A 21,810-nucleotide genomic window follows, 5' to 3' on the forward strand; every position below is an offset into this window, starting at 1 on the left:
ATTTTTTTGATAGCAGTTAGCAAGTGGGACATCTCACTTCTCTCCCAACTCCCAGAGAGAAGAGAAACCAGAGTAGGACAGAGTGAGGCTGATGACTTTGTACAGCCCTGACTCACTTAAATCCATTTCATTTCCTGATGGATGGTCCTCTTTGAGAATGAAGAGCAAGCAACAAATCACCAAACCAGACTGAATTATTCCCAGTAGGTCAGCTGCCTATCCCCTATCCATGTTGCTAGGCAACAGAACTACTTCCCTCATTGGTGCTGTCTCCTTTCTGTGGATGAAGGGTCATTAGTGAGTGAGAGAGATGTTGGAGGTAACTAGATAAATGGTGACAAGTTCTTGCTCTGGGCGTGAGACCCATCCTTCCCCCTCCTGGGACTCCTTCATCCAGTCCTGGAGGCTGCCACATCAGACAGCAGAAAACTCAAATTCCCTCCTGTATCCCTGCATCCTGAGTCTAGCTGCATGCATACACCATGATTCTCTCTTCTAGTTCCACAGCTCATCAGCCCTACTCTCCTCACACCCTCCAAATCCCTCTTTTTTGAGGGGGCAGGCTGAGGTAGGGAGGGAATGGATTATTCAGGGATCATACTTTTAGAAAAAAGTGCTAGAAGAAAGCCCAGACAGAGCAAGTGGAGCACATGCAGGTATGGGAGAGGTTGATGGTGGGAAATGAGAGGGGGGGAAGGAAATATTTCTCTTTTGAGCAGAATTCCAGGTTGACAGGTCTACAATCAGGGAAGAACAGGACAGACATAGGCAAGCTGATGATTTCAAGGGGGAAGGAAGATATAAATCAAGTCTTGACTTATTAGGTGCCTACCATATGCCAAATGCTTTAAGACAAGACAAGAGAGCTCCTGCTCTAGAGAGTGTCATAGGGAGACAACATACAAATAATACAAAGAAGATACATACAGGAGAAGCTGGAGATAAGCAAAAGGGGGAGGCAGGGAATGGAATGGAAAAACACTTCTTGAAGAAGGCAAGATTCTATCTGGCATCTGAAGGTAGGCAGGAGACAAAGATGAGGAGGGAGAGCATGTTAGGCATGGGGCACAGCCCAGGAAAAATGCTCAGAGGTGAGAGATGGAGGGTCTAGTATAAGGAATAGCAAAGGAAGCTAGTTTCACTGTGTCCATGGAGAAGAAGGTGTAAGAAGACTGGAAATGTAAAAAGGGACCAGGTTAAAAAGGGCTCTAAAAACCAATAGAAGATTTTATATGTGATCCTGCAAGTAATAATGAGCCATCAAGTGGGGGAACCCTGAAACATGGTTAGATCTAGGTTTTAGGGTCAGCAGTTGAGTGATCAAGGGAAACTTTGGGAGATAAAGGGTCCAATTTTCAGGCACGTTCCATACCAGGGTTGCCATTTCTGCCTTCCCTTCTTGGACTCATTATGGATATTATGTTCACCGTGGACATTATCATCAACTTCTGAACCACTTATGTGAATTAATTACTGACTCATGCCAGGTAAACCTCTCTGGGCATTTTGACCTTGAATGTGCCTCTTCAAGCTTCATAGCCCTGAGCATTTTGGAATCATTTCCTTTAAGTTTCCTTATCTGGAAAAGGAGAAAATTGGACTAAGGTCTCTGTGCCTCAGTTTTTTCTCCTATAAAATGAAAGGGGAGGACTAGATGAGTCCTAAGAGCCTTCCAGCACTGACATACTGATCTATGAAATGCCAATCTTACTATTACCAGTATTCTTATATTATACCAGCATCTCATGGTATAGAACACAAAGAATTTTCTATAAATTTTCTATAAAGCAGAATTTAGTATGAAGCAAGTCTATCTTGGATTCCAATCCAATGGGATTTACTTACTAAGTTCACAAAGGGACCATGGAGTCCAGACTCCAGGGATAGAGCCACATACAATGTTCAGGTAGCTTAATCTGTGTCTTCCCCAGTAGGGAAGATATGTCCCACATTGTTCCCTGGCCTTTCTTTTGGTTAGCACACCCCATCCTCTTTCTCTCTTTTTTTAATTCATTCATCAGTCACTTTTTAAGTGCCTACTCTATTCAGAATGTTGTTGGAGATAAAAAAAAAATAAGCTTGATTCGTAACAAAAACATAACAGTATAAATGGGGATTTATCACAGGGTATCAACATCCAAAGGGGCATGCTTCCTCCTCAGATGGTGTGCTTCCTTAGCATGGTAATTTCTGTTCTTGTAAAACTTACCTCAGCTTTTAGACCCTGCTGGCCTTCATCACCATGTAGTAATCTACCACCCCACAATGAATCACAAACATGGTGCCTCTCTACTCAGATCTAGTTTTCCTCCTAATCTTCCATAGAATCGAGGGTCAGGTTATCTGGGGCACAGGCTTCCCCTCTTCTGGCATGACTGCATCTATAGTTGGATTATTCTATGTATTATTGTCACCTCTCCAATTGTTTGTCCCTAGTTGACACTTTGCTTGCCATCATGAACTTCATTGTCTAGCTTTCTTGGTTTTAAGAGATAAGTCAAGCTCTGAGAATTTGACTCCCTAATCCTGACTCTATTCCACTTCTCTCCATCATATTCGTGAGCTGTGACAGAGCTAGGGTAGAGAATAAAAGAGAGGAGGAGCAGAGGAAGAAAGCTCAGATTTGGCGTGTGCACTGCTCATATACCCACATAGGTATATACGAACATACATGTGTGAAATGCTAACTTTAACAGGCTTGTCTTGTCTGTATGGATTAAGTGACTTGCTTTAGAGAGCAGAAATGTTTATGTTTGAAAGTTGGGTAAAAAATTGAATTTCTATCATTCAGACCTGATTTAAAATGCTCTATTTTAAAGAACCCTCTGGCAACTCCTGTAAAGCAAGGCATCCTTTTATAAATATGAACATTTCATCTATGCTTATTAAAAAGTTTTGTATTGAAAAAGTCAGCTTTTCTTAAAGGATGGCACAATTGAATTCTGCTTCTACTCATCTGTATAAAAAAATCGGGTATAGTGAAAGGACTACCCATACACAAAAGCCTCACTGATCCTGTTCCTACCTACCTAACTATTCATTGACTAAACCTCATATAGACTCCATCCTTCACAGAAACCACTGTTTTGCATCCACTCCTCATTAATATTCACCCTCTGACAGACATTCCTTCACTTGTTTCTTAAAAATTCTATCCAGTGGATAGAGCGCTGGACCTGGAGTCAGGAAGACCTGTGTTCAAATTTGAGCTCAGATACAAGTCACCTCAACTGTAAAATGGAGCTAAGAATAGTCCCTATCTTCCAGGGTTGTTGTAAAGATAAAAAGGAAATGATATTTGTAAAGCACTTTATAAAATTTAAAGCACAATACAAATGCTATTACTATCTTTATTCCCTCACACTCTCCCCTTAGAGACCCCATCCTTCACATTAATTCCTCACTAACATCCACTACTCTTGGACTCCATCTTCTCACAGATTTCATTCCTTACCAGACTCCTTCCCTTCACATACTTTTTCTCCTCATGTTTATCCATCATAGATATCTTCTCTGCCACAGAAATCATTCATTGTACCTACATCAGTCCAGATCCCTTGTACTTTTTTTCTTCCCACATAGGTCTTGTCCCTGGGTGCGGATGTGCTTCCTGAATACAAGTTGCAGGCTCCCCGAATTCACCGATGTACCATCCTGCATTACAGTCCTTTCAAGGCTGTATGGGACTGGCTGATTCTACTTTTGGTCATCTATACAGCTGTCTTCACCCCCTATTCAGCTGCCTTCCTACTCAATGATCAAGAGGAGTCCAGACAATGGAATTGTGGCTACTCCTGTAACCCCCTCACTGTGGTGGAGTTCATTGTGGATATTATGTTCGTCGTGGACATTATCATCAACTTCCGAACCACTTATGTCAATTCTAATGATGAAGTGGTCAGCCACCCAGGCAAGATTGCTGTGCACTATTTCAAGGGTTGGTTTCTCATCGACATGGTGGCTGCAATTCCCTTTGACCTTCTCATCTTCCACACTGGTTCTGATGAGGTGAGAGATACCTTCCCCAGGAAAGATCCTGTGCTCCAACCTCCCTTGTCTATCTTGAGACCCATGTCCCTAGGGTTTCCTCCATCACTGGTTCATAAAATGTTAAAATTAAAAAGGGTCTTAGCAATCATAAAATATTTCCATTTTATAAACAGGAAAACTGAGGTCCAGAAAAATAAATTCATAAAGCAAGTAAATAGCATAGTTTCTCTATTGGTTTCCTGATTTCTTATTTAATATTCTCTCCATTTCAATATGAAAGGTCTTCTTTTAAATACCCTAAGGTCCTTTTTTTTTGCTGAACTGCATGCTATTTAGTGTTGTTCAGTCATATTTGGAAGGGTTTCATACCTTTTCCAAAGTCATAGTTTTCAAATTCTAGGTCAGTAGACAAAGAGCATAGGAGCTTAGGTCAAAATTTTGCATTTATCCCCATTAAATTTCATCATAGCTTTAGTGCTAGAAAGGACCTCAAAGGTTATTTAGTCCAATCCTTTAATTTCTCAGAAAGGGAAACTGAGGTCAAAGAATGTGAAATGAATTTCACACAGACTGTAAGTGGCAAAGATGGTATTTAAACCAATGTATCCAGATTTCCAATTAAGCACATTTTCATTATATTCTGATATCTTCCAAATTTTATTTGGCACAATGATTTTAGCTTGTCATAATCTTTTTTGAGCCTAGAATCTGTCAATCAATAAACATTTATTAAGCACCTACCAGGTTGCTAGACACTATAATTCAGATAACATGTCAATTTTTCCTCTAAACTTTTCCTTTGTCATCCACAAATTTGACAGGCACAAATGTATTCATCCAAAATATTGGTAAATTCTAAAAAGCACAGATCAAGAACAGATCCCTGACACATTCCACTAACACCTCCCTACTAAGTTATATATGGTCATTGCTGACCATATGAGTACAGTCATTCAACCAGTTTCAAAAAGGAATCACTCAGTTGCTATCATATCTTTCAATCTTATCCACAACATCACCTGAGAAACTTTTTCAAAAGTTTGTTGCTATCATTGAGTCATTTCAGTCATGAAATGACTGTGTGATCCCTTTTTGGTGTATTCTTGGCAAAGATACTGGAATGACTTGCCATTTTCTTCTCCAGTGGATTAGGACAAATAGAATGACTTGCTTAGGGACACACAAATAGTAAGTATCTGAGGACAAATTTGACCTAGGTCTTCCTGACACGGGGCCTGGAACTCTATCCATGCACCCTCCCTACCTAGTTGCCCCTAAGTACTCCTGTACTCCCTTAGTAATATATTCCAGAACAGAGGTACTTAACATTTCTTTGTGCTGTCTTTGGCAATCTGTTGAAGCTTATGGACCCCTTCTCATAATAATGTTTTTAAATGAATAAAATAAAATATAAAGGATACCAATTATATTGTGAAATATTTTTAAAACAAGTTCATGGATTCTGGAGTAGGGTAAGCAGCAGACTCTAAGTGGGTTCAGGGGATCAGAATTATATATTGTCTTTCTCACCATTACTCCCCAGGCTCCTATTTCCAAGATATAGAAGTATTGCACTAGGCTACCTCTAAGCCTCTAAAACCACACTTACTCTATCACCTAGAAAGGAAAATCACAAGTTTAGAATTCATGTCCTCTGAAAAGTTTTCCCAAACCACCTTATTCTGATTAAACCTCCACTCTATACCCCTTAATCACTAACATAGTTGTATGAATGCTGTTCATATCACAATGTAGCTATAACAAGGGTCCATGAGTCTTGGATGGATGACTGAGTCTCAAAAAAAGTAAAGTGATTTACCTATGTGGCCTCACAGCTGTAAGGGTCCAAGGCAGCATTTGACTCTAGGACTTCCAAATTCAGCATTCTAATTTACTATATATTGCTACTTCCCAGTACTAATATAAATTTTTACATTATTATCTACAGCCTCTTATAGTTTCTATCTGGAGAAGGAAATAGCAAACCACTCCAGTATCTTTGCTAAGAAAACCCCATATGGGGTCACAAAGAATGGGTTATAATTGAAAAAAACTGAAGAGAGAGAGTTTCTATCATTTGTGTTTTATCTCCCTCAACTAAATTATAATTTCCTCGGTGGTAGTTATAGCTTGGGCAGCTTGGTGGCTCAGGGGATAGAGTCTCAGTGGATAGGCTCTGATCCTACAGTCAGGAAGACCTGAGTTCAAATATGGTTTCAGATACTCATTAGCTTTGTGGCCTCAGGCAATTCATTTACTCTCTGTTTACCTTAATCTTCTTGCTAAGAAAACTGCATATAGGGTAACAAAGAGTCAGACATTACTGAGTGACTGAGCAACAAGATAGAGCAGGTAGATAGAACAATGGACAGAACTCTGGACGGGACCTAGGAAGATATGAGATTAAATAATCTAGTCTCAAATACTTAGTAGTAATGTGACCCTGGGCATGCTACTTAATCGCTGTCTGCCTCAGTTTCCTCAACTATAAAATGGGAATTATAACTGATGACTGATGATGATGATGTATGTCCTTTGTTCTTGAAGAGAAACATTACATTAGGGAGGTGATGCCATGAAAAGTGAGACTGGTGACTTAACACAGCATCCCCTTCCCAAATCATGACAAGTCCATGATTTAGATTTGAGGGGGGGAGAATGGCTGTGTTAAGTCACCAGTCTCACTTTCTCCTCCAGAGTCATATGGATTCAGTGGCCAGATATGAATCAGGATGACTGGAGATGGCCCTGGATGCGAGACAGGGGAGGTTAGGTGACTTGCCCAAAGTCACACAATTAGTGTGTGTTAAGTATCTGAGTCTGGATTTGAATTCACAATATTCTGACTCCAGGTTCAGTGCTCTATCCACTGCACTACTTGACTGCCCTGGGAATAATAATAGAACCTACCTCCTAGGTATCAAATTATGTAATATTTAGAATAAGTAAATAAAGTATCTTAAATAAAGTAAGTAAAGTAACTTAATAACTGCTTGTTCTCTTCCCTCTCCTTTTCCCCACTTGTATTTCATTTATGTCCTCTCATATGCTTTATACAGGGCTCAGTATATAAAATATGCCACTTGAAAACTTGTTTATTGAGTCAATGAATAACAGCTATAGAATGAGTGAATGAACATAGCACATAAACTAATGAATGAATACTTTTCAACTTGTTTAAACTCTTTACCTGGTCATTCAAGTATTTCAGTCTGGTTCCATCCTACTCACCTAGTCTTATATTATTCCCCAACACATTCTAGCCATTCTGAAATATCCTTTGTTTCTCAGTCTCATGTTGCTCTCTCCTGTCCCTGTCTTTTGTTTAAGAAGGTTCCTATGTGTAGAATACTCTCCTGTCCAATTCTGTCTATTGACTCTCACTTCTCTTCCTTTAAGACCTGCCTATTCATCTGTCACCTCCTCCATCAACCCTTCTATGATCTCTTCCTCTCCCCAAGTGAAGGTGATCTCTCTCTTTGCCTCCTCAAATTTCTCTTGGCTCTTTGCCTAGCTTTCCTTGTCTCCTGTCTTATTCTACCTAGTATCTTATTTATTTGTGTAGATGTACTATTATCTCTAGTAGATTGTTAAGTCCTTCAATGGAACTTTGAAAATAGCAGGTGTTTGAATAATGTCTTGATGAAATTAAGTGTATGAGTAAAGGAAGAGATGAGTGAGTGAAGAAAAGGACAAGTGAGTGAAGAAAGGGATGTGAGTGAAGGAAAAGATGTGTGAGGAAAGGGATGAGTGAGTGAAGGGATGAGTGAATGAAGGAGGATATGAGTAAGTGAAGAAAGATGAGTGAGGGAGTGAGGGGGTGAATGCGTGAAGGAAGGTTTGAGTGAGTGAAGGAATGAATGGACGGGTGAAGGAGGGATGAGTGAGTGAAGAAAGGGATGAGTTAGTAGATTTCTGTATTTTTGCCCCAAGACCCAAGTTACTTGTTCAAATCCTTTAATAGCCTTACCTTTATCCTAGACTACCACACTGATTGGGCTTCTAAAGACAGCAAGGCTGCTACGACTGGTTCGAGTGGCCCGAAAGCTAGACCGCTATTCAGAATATGGTGCAGCAGTGCTCTTTCTCCTCATGTGCACCTTTGCCCTCATTGCCCATTGGCTGGCCTGCATCTGGTATGCTATTGGCAATGTGGAGCGGCCCTACCTGGAACATAAGATTGGATGGCTGGACAACTTGGGAGACCAGATTGGCAAGCGCTACAATGACAGTGACCTCGGTTCAGGTCCCTCCATCAAAGACAAATATGTCACTGCCCTCTACTTCACTTTCAGCAGTCTCACCAGTGTGGGTTTTGGCAACGTATCCCCCAACACCAACCCTGAGAAGATCTTCTCTATCTGCGTCATGCTCATTGGCTGTGAGTGAGGGCTCCCAGTGGAGCAAAGACTTCATCCTTCCTATTCCCCCCATCCTCTGTTAGTCCTCTACCCCCTTATTCCCTTGGGGATGGTTCTCTTACTAGTGTTTGGGCAGAGCTTTGAAACTGGTCCCTAGTAGTGACTATGTTCATAGTATGTCAGTGGCTGTGTCTCTGTTTCTGAGTTCCATTTTTCCCACTGATTTAGGCAAGTTCTACTTTTGTGGTTATCTGTGTTTGAAATGAGTCTTGGGTATTCTGTGGGATCTTTTTTTTTCCTGACCAAGGTGACTTAAGAATAGAAAAGATTTTCCCTGGCAGTAATATGATGGGTGTTAAGAAGAGGTAGGAAGCCTCTAAGTGGTCTGTGAGATATTACCAAATATAACTCAAGGTGTACTGCTATCCGAAATATTTGTATTCCCCAAAATTTTAAAGTTATACATGGGGAAATAACAAATAGGGGAGAGTGTTTGGAAGTTTGAAGGAAGTGGATTAAAGTATATACATATATATATGTATATACATATAATTTTTGGTCTGAGTTTCTGATGTGATGCATATGGAAATTATTTCCATCAATACAGATCAACAACTCATCTTTAACTTAATTCTTAGAGAATTGACTGGAATTCCAAGAAATTAAGGCACTTGTCCATAATCAAATAGATAATACATATCTGATGTAGGGCTTAAACCTATATCTTCCTAACTCAAAGACTAAGCCTCTGTTCACTATATAATGTTATCTCTCACTACTTTTAAATGTCTAAAAAATAATATCATTTGTTGATTCCTCCAACCACCACTACCACTCCTAATCCTGGACTGTAAATATAGCAACTGCAATTTATTATATATAATTTGCTATATTTATAATATCATGATTGACAGAGTTGAAGATAAAATTTCAGGAAAAGAGATTTTTGAATAGGGTACAAACAAAATGTACACAACTGAAAGAAAATATTTTTCCCCGTTTGTTTTCCCTTTTTCCTTGAATCAAAATATGTTTAGGTCAAGAGATTTCAGGATAGGAGGATAGGAGAGGGAAGAGGAAACATTGGTTACTCATGGTGATTTTTTGCCAAAAACTTCCCAAGTGAATTGGTGTTTTGCTTTGTTCTGATTTGGTTTTTTGGGGTGGAGCTAAGAGGTGGCAAATGGAAGTGGCTAAATTAGGGAATCTAGAGGGTCTTTTGTTTCACCAAAGTGGTTGATAGTCCCTGACTTTTTATCCTCAGTATTCATGGAAACCTGGAGAAAATAGAGCCCCAAGGGCACTGACTCTGAGGAAACTCCTCAGAAAACTAAAAAAAATAAATAACCCCAGAAAACCTGGGCTACAAGACTATTATAAGGCACTTGTATCAAGTGCCCAAATTTGAGGAGCATACAAAATCAAGGGGGAAAAAAACCAAACAAACAACATTTATTAAGTACATACTAAGGGACAGACACTGTACTAAGTACTGGGAATGCAAAATAGAAAAAAAAACAAATCTTGCTCTTAAGGAGCTTGTAATACAATGGGGAGAGAGAAACAAAGTAGGCTATCTATAGGATAAAAGGAAAATAAGTAAGAGGGGGGAAGGCATGAAAATAAAGAAGAGTTAGGAAAGACTTTCCAGTATAAAGTCTATAATTTTACCAAGCAAGACATAAGTTATGGAGATAAAATATTGCCAAAATTATATTCTTTGCCTTGGTGCAAAATTAACTAGTTATGGTGCTACCAAAGGGCCTGAAGGAAGAATGCCTCAGAGAGTCTAGAAGTTCATCCTCAACCCCCCACAACCCAGAATATTGAGGCTGCTGAGTACTGGGGGCTCACCCTCTGCTTCTCCCCTTAGCCCTCATGTATGCCAGTATCTTTGGCAATGTGTCAGCTATCATCCAGAGGCTCTACTCAGGCACTGCCCGCTATCACACCCAGATGCTTCGGGTCAAGGAGTTCATCCGATTCCACCAGATCCCCAACCCACTACGTCAGCGCCTGGAGGAGTATTTTCAACATGCTTGGTCCTACACAAATGGTATTGATATGAATGCGGTAAGTTGGAAGTTGGACATGGTAAAGGACAGTAGGAAGGTTGGAAAGTGAAGGAAAGATTCAGGTGGGGGCCTGGGGCAAGGTATTGATGACAAGAAATGGGTGGTGCCATAAGAGAAAGATCCCAAAGATTAGGGTTCTTTAAGTGAAAAACTTACAACTGACCTCAGAGGTATAAAAGTTCAGACTTTTAATTCACAGGTCTGCAAAGTTCATCTATATTATAAACCACAGAGTTCACAGATTTAATTCAGAGACCTGCAAAGTTCATCACAGGTCTGCAAACTTCACAAATATTACAGGCTACAAACAATTCACAGATTAAAATTCTTCTGAAGAGGGAGCTATTTAAGGACAGACTGAATAATAAAGGTCAAGACAAGAATTACTGAGGGAAAGAGAGAAAGGAAAGGAAAACAACCATAAGAAATAACTGGGCTTAGACCAGCATGGAGAGGGATATAGGTTAAACATTTATAGTCATGCCCACTTTCTGTGTAGGATATCAGGGGAAAGAGGGTCAAAGAGTGATTCCCTCCCCTGCCCCCCCCAACTAGGGTCAAGTACCCACTTTGGAAGACTAAGAGGCAGAAAGTTGGAGGAGAGGTAGAGGGATGAACTAAAGTTGCTCTTATCTTGGCAAATTTACATTTAACAATACAATGATATTGAAAAATTGGAGAGAATTTGCATTTGTTAGACCTCAAAAAATATCAGACAGGCACAAGTAATATTTTTTAATATTAAAAACTAAACATATTTCTCATTCAAAACTATCATCATCATCAGAATCCTCTATCTTAGATAGTTGTCTATGACTATAAAGAAGATCCTACTATTTATTAGTCAGGTGATAAAACACATATATGTTTTAGTATCCTTATCTGTAAATTAAGATGTCCTCTTACAACCCTTACAAGCTCTCAGTTTATCATTCTATGGTCTTGAGTGGACATTGTTACGAGAACTTAATGTAAACTATAGGAAGTAGAAGAAAAAGGTGGGAATGGCTCTGGGCCTCAACTACACAGGATCTCTTGATAAATTATATTTTTACTTTATACTCATGAACAAATTCAAGTATTAAAAGAAGATTCTCAGGCCCCAAAAGAGGAACCCTAAATGAAATAGTCTAGTCACAGATTACGAACATGTTTATTGTCTGAGAAGAAGAACTTTCAAGGGAGAGCTTGCAAGAGAGCAGAGGGGAAGAGAATATTTCACTGCTCAAACTTGGTATGGGAAAAAAGGTGAGACATTATAGTTTCTGAAGACTTTCAGGCAGGGAGTGGGGGTTAAGGGAGAAGACATCTGTAGACAAAAATAAGCAGGATATTTATTTTTTTCTTATTAATGATTTTATTTATTTTGAGTTTTAAAATTTTTCTCCTAATCTTACTTCCCTCCCCCCACCTCTACAGAAGGCAATTTGTCAGTCTTTACAGTGTTTCCATGGTATACATTGATCCAAATTGAGTGTTATGAGAGAGAAAGCATATCCTTAAGGAAGAAACATGAAGTATAAAAGATAGCAAGATCAGACAATAAGATATCAGGTTTTTTTCTAAATTTAAGGTAATAGTCCTTGGTCTTTGTTCAAACTCCACAGTTCTTTCTTTGGATAAAGATGGTATTCCCCATTGCATACAGCCCCAAATTGTTCCTGATTGTTGCACTGATGGAATAAGCAAGTCCATCAAGGTTGTACATCACCCCCCATGTTGCTATTAGGGTGTACAGTGTTTTTCTGGTTCTGCTCATCTCACTCAGCATCAGTTCATGCAAATCCTTCCAGGCTTTCCTGAAATCCCATCCCTCCTGATTTCTAATAGAACAATAGTGTTTCATGACAGCCATATACCACAGTTTGCTAAGCCATTCCCCAATTGAAGGACATTTACTTGATTTCCAATTCTTTGCCACCACAAACAGGGCTGCTATGAATATTTTTTGTACAAGTGATGTTTTTACCCTTTTTCATCATCTCTTCAAGGTATAGACCCAGTAGTGGTATTGCTGGATCAAAGGGTATGCACATTTTTGTTGCCCTTTGGGCATAGTTCCAAATTGCTCTCCAGAAAGGTTGGATGAGTTCACAGGGGAGCAGGATATTTAGAAAGTCTTGAGCAAGTTGTGTCTGCAGCTGTAGCCGGTCAAGTCTGGTTCTGTAGTTTCTGGCAGCTACAGGCATCTCCAAATTCATCTAGAGGTCACAAGCAACCTAGGGCTTCAATAGCTCTCTGATTAGCTAGCTGTTGTGTAGCTCTGACAGGTTAGCATAGACATTATAGGGTCCATGTGAACACACTGTGCCTAAGAATTGGGGTGGGACCATTGCTGGAGGACAGTGTAGGTACTTTTGTTCTTGTTGTCATTTCAGTTGTAAGCAATTCTCCCCATTTGGGGTTTTTTTTTTGATTAAAAATACTGGAGTGGTTCGTCATTTCTTTCTCCAACTCATTTTACAGATGAGAAAACTGAGGCAAACAGGGTTAAGTGACTTACCCAGGGTCATACAGCTAGTAAGTGTCAAATGTCTGAGACCAGATTTGAACCCATGAGGATGAGTTCCTCCTGAATCTAGGCCTGAATTCATTCCACTATACAACCTGTAGCACAGTGGAGAGAGCACTGGCCCTGGAATCAGGAGTTCAGACACTTGACACTTACTAGCTATATGACCCTGGGCAAGTCACTTAACTGCCTCACATCCAGGGCCATGTCCAGTCACCCTAATTCATAACTGGCCACTGGATCCAGATGGCTCCAGAGGAGAAAGCGAAATTGGTCACTTAGAACAGCATCCCCTTCACTGAAATCCAATTCACATGCTCATCATGGGGTTACCTCCCTGACAAACAACAACTAGTACTACTTCCCAATCTCATTTCCTTTTCTGCCCAAATTTCTAGATTACGAATTTTTTTCCAAATAAAAGGAAAGGAGGCTCTTTTTAGAGTCACATACCCTGAAATGCCAAACTAGGACTTGTTAGCAGGGCTGAAAAGTTCTGATTCCATTTAATTAAGGACCAGAATGGCAGCCACTTAGCTCTTTAAGGTAGGAAAAGTTCTTTTTTTTCTTTGAATGATTAAATGAATGAAAGAGAGAAGGTAAGTGGTATGGTTAAGATCTTCATTTAATTTCTCTCCCACATTCCTGGTGACTTAGGTATATAATAAGTGAATGAATGAATGAATGAACATGAGAGAGAATGAGGCAAGTGAGTAACCAGTTTATCTAAGGGATGAGGGAGAGAACTATTTCTTTTTTGCTCCTAGTTATGACAAGATACTTCACTGTTGGAGCGGCTAGGTGGTGCAGTGGATAGAGCACCGGCCCTGGAGTCAGGAGTACCTGGGTTCAAATCTGGCCTCAGACACTTAATAATTACCTAGCCGTGTGGCCTTGGGCAAGCCACTTAACTCCATTTGCCTTGCAAAAACCTAAAAAAAAACAAAAGATACTTCACTGTTAGGGGACAGCTAGATGGCACAGTGGGATAGAGTATGAGGCTTGAAGTCAAGAAGATTCATCTTTCTGAGTTCAAATCTGGCCTCAGCTGTGTGACAAGTCACTGTTTGCCTCAGTTTCCCCAGCTGCAAAATGAGCTGGAGAAGGAAATGGCAAACCACTCTAGAATCTTTGGCCAAGAAAACCCCAAATGGGGTCATGAAGAATCCAGTTAAAATGATTGAACAAAAATAGTAAGGTTCCTTCTAGCAAAAAAAAAAAAAATCTATTCTGTGTCTATTCCTAATATTTGTTCTTTTTTTTTCTTTTCTTTTCTTTTTTTTTACTCAGGGTAGAGGTAGAGGGTAGTATGTGACTTTAACACTCAGGATTTGACCAAAGAATCCATGTAGATTTCTAATACCCTCCTCTTCCCTTTTTTAAAAAAAATCCCTTTCCCTCTCAAGGGGTCTGGTTTAGTACCTTCAAACTTCAGAAGTGAGCTAATAAGGCCTGTATTTTAGGACCCATTCTGGTAGCTGATGCAGTGTTGCTTAGGAATCCCTCAAGACTGATGGTTTTTTCTGATTGGCAATGATCCCAAAACATTCTAGGTAGCCCAATTCCATTGCTGGGAACCTTTCCCTAAAGACCAGACTCTTCCTTTCTAACTCCACTTTTCCTGATCTGTTTCCCCTGACCCCTTTACATCCCACCCTATTCCACAGGTGCTGAAAGGTTTTCCTGAGTGCCTGCAAGCTGACATCTGCTTGCATCTGAACCGTTCTCTACTGCAACACTGTCAGGCTTTCCAAGGTGCCAGCAAGGGCTGCCTTCGAGCCCTGGCCATGAGATTCAAGACCACACATGCACCTCCAGGGGACACACTGGTGCATTTTGGGGACGTGCTGACCACACTCTACTTCATTTCCAGAGGCTCCATTGAGATTCTGCGAGAGGACATTGTTGTGGCCATTCTAGGTGGGGTGGGCTAGGCAGCCCAAGATGGGGAATTCAGTGGGCCAATAGAAATGGAGTCCTTTATTAGTTCCCCCACCTCCAGGGTGTTCATGCATTCCTAGTGAACATGTCCTGGCTTCTGCCCCACATCTGTGTCTGGTCAGATTTTTCTGTCATTTGGGATAACATTACACATGTCAAAGATGTAGGGACATCCTCTGGGAAGAAATAGTCACATTTGGTGATTTCCCCTATCGGGATTGAAATCCTCCTTGAAAGCATATCATATGGGGCAGCTAGGTGGCAGATAGAACACCAGCCCTGGAGTCAGGAGGAACTGAGTTCAAATTAGACCTCAGACACTTAATAATAATTGCCTAGCTGTGTGACCTTGGGCAAGCCACTTAACCTCATTACCTTTCAAAAAAACAAAAACAAATCATATCCTATAAGGATCAGAAGGAACTGAGAGTGTTTAGTCTGAAGAAGAGAGTAGGGAAATAAGAAAGGTATGAAGAAGACAACTATCTTCAAGTATTTTAAGATCTATCATATCAAAGAGAAATTGGATTTGTTAAGCTTAGTCTGAGAGGCCAAAACTAAAAACAACAGATGGAAATTGCAGATTTAATGTAAGGGAAAAATATTCCCCAAAATCAGAGTTAACCCCAAAATGGAGTGGAAATTAGGTAGTCCTCCCTCTTCACACAAAAGGTGGATGTCCATTTGTTAAAGATGTTGCAGAAGGGGTTCCTATATAGACACAGCTCATGCTTAATGGCTTCTTTATCTTTCACATCATTCTGTCTCTCTCTCTCTCTCTCTCTCTCTCTCTCTCTCTCTCTCTCTCTCTGTATATATATATATATATATATATATATATATATATATCAATTGTGTGTAAAAACAATATACAGATAGCTTATGACTTTGTCAATATTAGGAACTCCCCTAATATTTACTTATTAGTTCATAAATGCTGCCATTGTGGTATTCTATCAAATGATAGCATTTTTGACTTAGCAGTCCTACGATAGTTATCTCAGATTTAGAAAGGTTAAGTCACTTGTCCAAGGTCACATAAGAAGCTTGACCCCAAGGCAAGATTATGTCAGAGATAAGATTTGAACCCAGTATATAGTAAATGTCCAAGATAGGGTTTGAATCCAGGTCTTCCTTACCTCTCAAATGGAATACTCTATCTCTCTGACAAGCTGTTCATATAATCACAGATCCTTTTTATATTGGGCTTTAAGGTATTAACATTCCTTTTTTTTCCTCAGTGGGAGAGATCATCCCCAAAAGCTTAGTTGCCAAGGGATGAAGGGTTTTTGGTCACAGTCACTTAAAAAGACCATCTGCTGAGGCATAGAAGGGTTGTGATCTGTACAGATGGAGGAAGGGATCATACTGATGCAATCACAGATCCCTGAAGGTTTCAAGATTTTTGTTTTTGTTTCTTTACCATTTGAGGAAGCTAAGGTTCAAGAGGTGAAGTGTCATAAGCAGTGATACAAGTCATTTTGTCTGAGAGCCAAAACTAGAAGCAAGATGCCTGATTCCTTGTCTATCCAGTGTACTTTCCTCTAGGTGGGAGATGGACAGGGAGGAAGTGGGGAATAGAGAAGAGGTGGTATGTAAGACCATCCTTATAGAGAGGGAAGGGTCTTCAGAGTTCATTTAATCCAATGCTCTCATTTAGCAAATGAGGATAGTGAGGCTTAAGAAAATAAAGTTTCTTTTCCAGGATCACTCATATAAGCAGCAGAGGCAGGATTTGAACCCAGTCAGTGTCTTTTCCCAATGTGACATGTCCTGTGCATGCATAAATGTATTACCTTTGTATTACGTATGCATATGTGTATTGTATGATGTTGTAAGCATGATTATATGTATGCCTATCTGTATTATCTATACATGACTGTAAATATGCCTGCCTTATCATTTTTGTATGACCATATATGTGTGTATACAAATGCATTTGTATGTATATATGCATGACTGTGTGTGTTTACCTGACTTATATTCATAAATATATGTAGGCATGCATGTTTGGCTGTATAACTATGTGAATTCCTGGCTCTATTAATGTATGTATGATTATAAGTATGTTTCCATGATTAAATCATGTATATATGACTATGGTATGTGTGCCTGGCTGTATGTATATAAGATTATATTGTGCATGGAGGATTACATATGTATGGATGTCTGACTACATGTATGTAAGTATGTCTGCATGTGAGTCTGCTTTACTGTACACACCTAATCATATATTTATGCATGACTATATATGGCTGACCATATGTGTATGCACATATTTATGGCTATATTTATGTATGCATGGCTGAAAATATTTATGCATGTGTGTATGCAAAGCTAGAGTATATATTCATGAATATGTATCCATATGCCTGGTACTGTGTATTGTATATACATGATTATATGTATGCATGACTCTATGTATACATGGTTTATTAATTTATGGTTGTATGCATAAAATGCTTCCTGATTACAGTATGTGCATCTGTGTGTGTGCATGTATCCTTGGTTGTATTATGTTTGCATGGCTATATATATGTATGTATATATAGATTCATAATTATATTATATGATATATATATGCACACATATATTATATATATCATAGTTCTTTGCCCCAGGAAAATTTATAAACCAAGTAGACAGAAAGCCTACTATATAAGGCAGCTAGGTCATGCACTGGACTGGATTCAGGAAGACCAGAGTTCAAATCCAACCTCAGATACCTACTAGCTGTGTGACCCTGAACGAGTCACTTTATGCCTCTCAGCTTCAATTTCCCCATCTATACAATAATAATAGTACCTACATCCCAGGGTTGCTATGAGGATCAAATGAGATATATATGCAAAGTGTTTTGGAAACCTTAAATTGTTCTATCATGCTGGCTGTGATATGTCCAAACATGAAATTTAGAACAATTTAAACCAAAACATTTATTTTAAGACCCTAAAACAATACCTTAAAATAAATTACTTAGGATCTTTCAAGTTTGAAAACACTTTACTCAGTATTTGTTACAGCCTCTAGTTCAAAGCTCCCTGTAGTTGTGAGAAAGAGGAAGTATTAGTGAAGCCAGAAGCTTGCCTCCAAGGGGCTCACCCAAAGGATGAGCCTCAAACCTTTACCTTCTTTCAAGAGGAATAAAAAAAGAATAATTAATTTAAATTAAAAAGAAAGCCCCTTCCTCCCAAAGCTATCTTCCACTCAAGTACCACCAATCCTAGCCTGGAACCAATTGATTGAGTGGATTTTTATCAAGATGCTTCTCCCTTTGGGCTTCTGTTTCTTCAACTAGGTTGAACTAGATGACATCCTGGGTTCCTTTTGAAATTGAATCTATCTTTCTATAATCATTTTTTGAACGTAAAAACAAATTTTATATTATTTATGAAGTGTTCCTAACTACCAGACCTATGCATGCAGAGAACAGTTGAGAGATTCCTAAGGTTTTCCTGTTTCCCCCACTCCACAAATATCTCTGGTCTGCCCCAAGTCCTGGTATTTTCTTTTTTTTTATTTTTATTTATTTAAGACCATGGGATTAAGTGACTTGCCCAAAGTCACACAGTTAGGCAATTATTAAGCATCTGAGGTCAGATTTGAACTCAGGTCCTTCTGACTCCAGGGCTATGGCTTTATCCATTGCATAACCTAGCTGCCCCAGAATCTGGTATTTTCACCATTAATCACTCATTTCTTAAAGGTTAAGGGTCTGTTACAACCCATTTTCTCAGAGAGAACACAGAAAAGTAGGTCTTGATAGAACTGAAAGGTAGGAATCTGAATTATTGGATATTGTCCAGGTGACTTCACAGAGAAACTATGGGCAGTTAGGGAACAACTTGAGGTCCCCTTGGCTCTGAGTCAGTTGAATAAAAAATGGGTTATGTGGGGAGAAAAGGGAAGGGATCCAGGCTTTATCCCTAAAGATTCAGGATTCTATGATCCTAGAGGGCTAGAGGTATCTTCTAGCTAGTCGATCAACGTCTTCCTCAGAATTCACTCTAAGAGAGCAATCCCAGAACTGGGTCAAGTCCACAAGACTAGGAGAAATCCTTGGAAATTGTGGGTCAGAAGTTAGAGGCTAGGAGGAAAATCTTAGAAGTGCTTCTACCTTGGAGGGACATCTATCTCTGGGGTTTCTCAGTTACAGTAAAGGGGGTGGAAGGACCTACGCCAGGTCCCTACCCACAAGCATTTGTTTCTACCTTGGGCCAGCAGGGAAGAATGACATCTTTGGGGAGCCCATCAGCCTCTATACCCGGCCAGGCAAGTCCAATGCAGATGTGAGGGCATTGACCTACTGTGACCTGCACAAGATCCAACGGGAAGAGCTGCTGGAGGTTCTAGAAATGTACCCTGCCTTCTCTGAGAGCTTTTGGAGCAAACTGGAGATCACCTTCAACCTTCATGATGTGAGTCAAAGGAAAGGACTGTCCAGGAGGCAGACCATAAACCAGGCAGCATAGCAGCCCCATCAGATCAATCCCATAGTTAACAATCCATCACTGAGGACAAGCAGTACAAAATAGTATCTGGGGACAAGAAGCCTGAAACACACATTATAAATCACCTTTTAAAGACAAATCTAGTTAAGCCTCAGACTTTAAGACCCAACTACATATGACAAAGAGAAATCCTTGCATACTGTCCCAAAGAGGAAGCAGTGGCTGGGGCAGAGGTATGGGGAAGTGGAAAAAATACAGAGACCCTGGGGTCAACATGAAGTCATTCTAATAGAAACAAGGGGGGAAATAGGGCAGGGGGGTGTTCTCTGTTAGTCTTCTATGTTAACTTATAATTCTTGCTAGCCAGGTGCTAAGTAAGGTCAGTTGTTTCTACCTGTTAAAAGAATACAAATGTTGTCAATAATCCCTAAAATAATACTTGCCAAAACTCCAGTATCCCTACCCTAGATATGGGTAACTGCATCAGGATGGCTGCTTTCCCATAGTCCATCTATTGACTTTGAAGGGGAGTTAGAGCACACATCTCAGAAGATCTTTATTGACGTCAATCAATCAGGGGTTTAAAAGAGGGAGATAATATCAGAGAACTTGTTCAACTAGTCTGGTTTGGAACTACCAAGTTCCAAGTGTTTGAGATAGTGTGGCTCACATGAGCACTACCACTGTTACTATACTCTAAAACTCCCAGTTTTAAAAAAAAAAAAATATATATATATATATATAATATATTATATATATACATACCTTAATCACTGTATTTTAATTTAATCAGTTTCTTTTGTAATAAAAAATATCTTATTTCATGAATTCAAAAGCTTATTCTGAGGGCAGTTAGGTGACACAGTGTATAGAGTGCCAGCCCTGCAGGAGGGTCTAGGTTCAAATCCAACCCAGACACTTACTGTGTATCCTTGGGAAATTCATTTAACTCCAATTGCCTCCCCAAACCCCCCAGAAAACAAAAAAAACTAAAACATAAAAACCTTATTCTGAAAATTTTGCCAAAAGGATTCAAGACACAAGAAGATTAAGGACCCCTGAGTTAGAGGATTTCTGTCTCTATCATAAAGTTCTATTGGTAAAGTGAGGTTCTTTGGCAGACTGGCAGAGTAGTAGTGATACCAGGACCTCTGAGTTTAGGTTCTAGTTCCTAGTAATACTGCTTCTCAGAAATTCAGTTCCTGGGGCAACTAGGTAATGCAGTGAATAGAGTACCAGCCCTAGAGTCAGGAGAACCTGAGTTCAAATCCAGCCTCAGACACAGCCTACCTGTGTGACCTTGGGCAAGTCACTTAACCCCATTGCCTTGAAAAGAAAAAGAAAAGAAATTCAGTTCCTTCCTGTTATTGTTCCCTCTGCTGCCCACCCTTCTCCTCCAAACACACATTCCCAAATCTTTCAGAATCAAAAAGTTGAGAGAATTTGACCCTAATACCCCTGGCCTAGCTACCTTCCAGTGCTAATGAGACAAGATCTTCTTTATGATTTGCATCCTAAAGGGATGCTGCTGACTCTCTACCCCCCTGCCCCCCATGGTGAAATTCTTGGCTTGTTTTTTTTTCCAAATCCACTTCTGATGACCTATTACCAGCCCTACAGTTACAAAAAGACAGAGACAGTCAAACAGATACTGTCCCAAGGAGGAAGCAGCAGGTAGGGCAGAGGGACAGACAGATATATGTATGTGGATATATACATGTATGAGTGTGTACATATATACAAATACATATGAATAGACATATACCAGATACATGGTAAGGATCATACTTTTGAACCCAGCTACCAGGGAAAATGATCTGTTGCGGGACAGTAACCACTCTAAGACACATGGCAGAGTGGGTTGTAACTTCTAAGGCCTCTTCAGTCCCCTGGTTTGACCAAGGATGTCTTATCCTGACTGACATTGTCCTTGGTATGGAAACTAGAATTCCTTGTCCATTGCTATGAGAACCAGTGCCTCATCAATCACCATCCTTAAAAAGCCCTGAGCTCAGTAGAGTTTCTGTCTCTGGGGGAGGCTCTCTATAAAATCCTGCATTTCTCAATAAATCATATTAGATAGAGATGAGACACCCAGGAGCCCATGAAACATATCACAGAGCTCTCCAAAGGAGGCTTGGCCAAGAAGAATGCCTCTCAGCCTCACCTCTGACTCCCATACACTCAAATATAGCTCTGAACCTTAGCCTAAGTCAGGGGTAGAATTCCAGCTCTTGGACCACCTAAGGCCTGTGAAATCATTTGGTCTGGTGCTGTCACAGCAGCTACAGACAGGAATCAAAATTCAATAAATCCAGTAGCTTTTTAGGGGTAAATTAATTAAATGCTTGACCAAATATAGCAGGCTAATTTTTAAGTTGATAATTTTGTATGCCCAAGAATGATGTAATAAATATCCAAATGATCCTTGGCAGAAAAAAGGTTCCCCACCTCATCCTAAGCCATATGAGATGAGAACA

The 21,810-nt window shown here is 39.8% G+C and overlaps 1 protein-coding gene across 1 annotated transcript in view; it reads left to right on the forward strand.

Moving 5' to 3' along the window:
- Positions 1 to 21,810, forward strand: part of KCNH6 (potassium voltage-gated channel subfamily H member 6) — a 50,014-nt gene that overhangs the window by 14,774 nt on the left and 13,430 nt on the right. The window contains exons 5-9 of the mRNA XM_074220968.1: positions 3,583 to 4,008; positions 7,972 to 8,371; positions 10,225 to 10,424; positions 14,606 to 14,858; positions 19,104 to 19,297. Of these exons, the coding sequence (XP_074077069.1) occupies positions 3,583 to 4,008; positions 7,972 to 8,371; positions 10,225 to 10,424; positions 14,606 to 14,858; positions 19,104 to 19,297 (1,473 nt within the window). The remainder of the gene's footprint in view (positions 1 to 3,582; positions 4,009 to 7,971; positions 8,372 to 10,224; positions 10,425 to 14,605; positions 14,859 to 19,103; positions 19,298 to 21,810) is intronic.

Source organism: Macrotis lagotis, chromosome 2 (genome assembly GCF_037893015.1).
Source record: "Macrotis lagotis isolate mMagLag1 chromosome 2, bilby.v1.9.chrom.fasta, whole genome shotgun sequence".
In the NCBI taxonomy this organism is placed as follows: domain Eukaryota; kingdom Metazoa; phylum Chordata; class Mammalia; order Peramelemorphia; family Peramelidae; genus Macrotis; species Macrotis lagotis.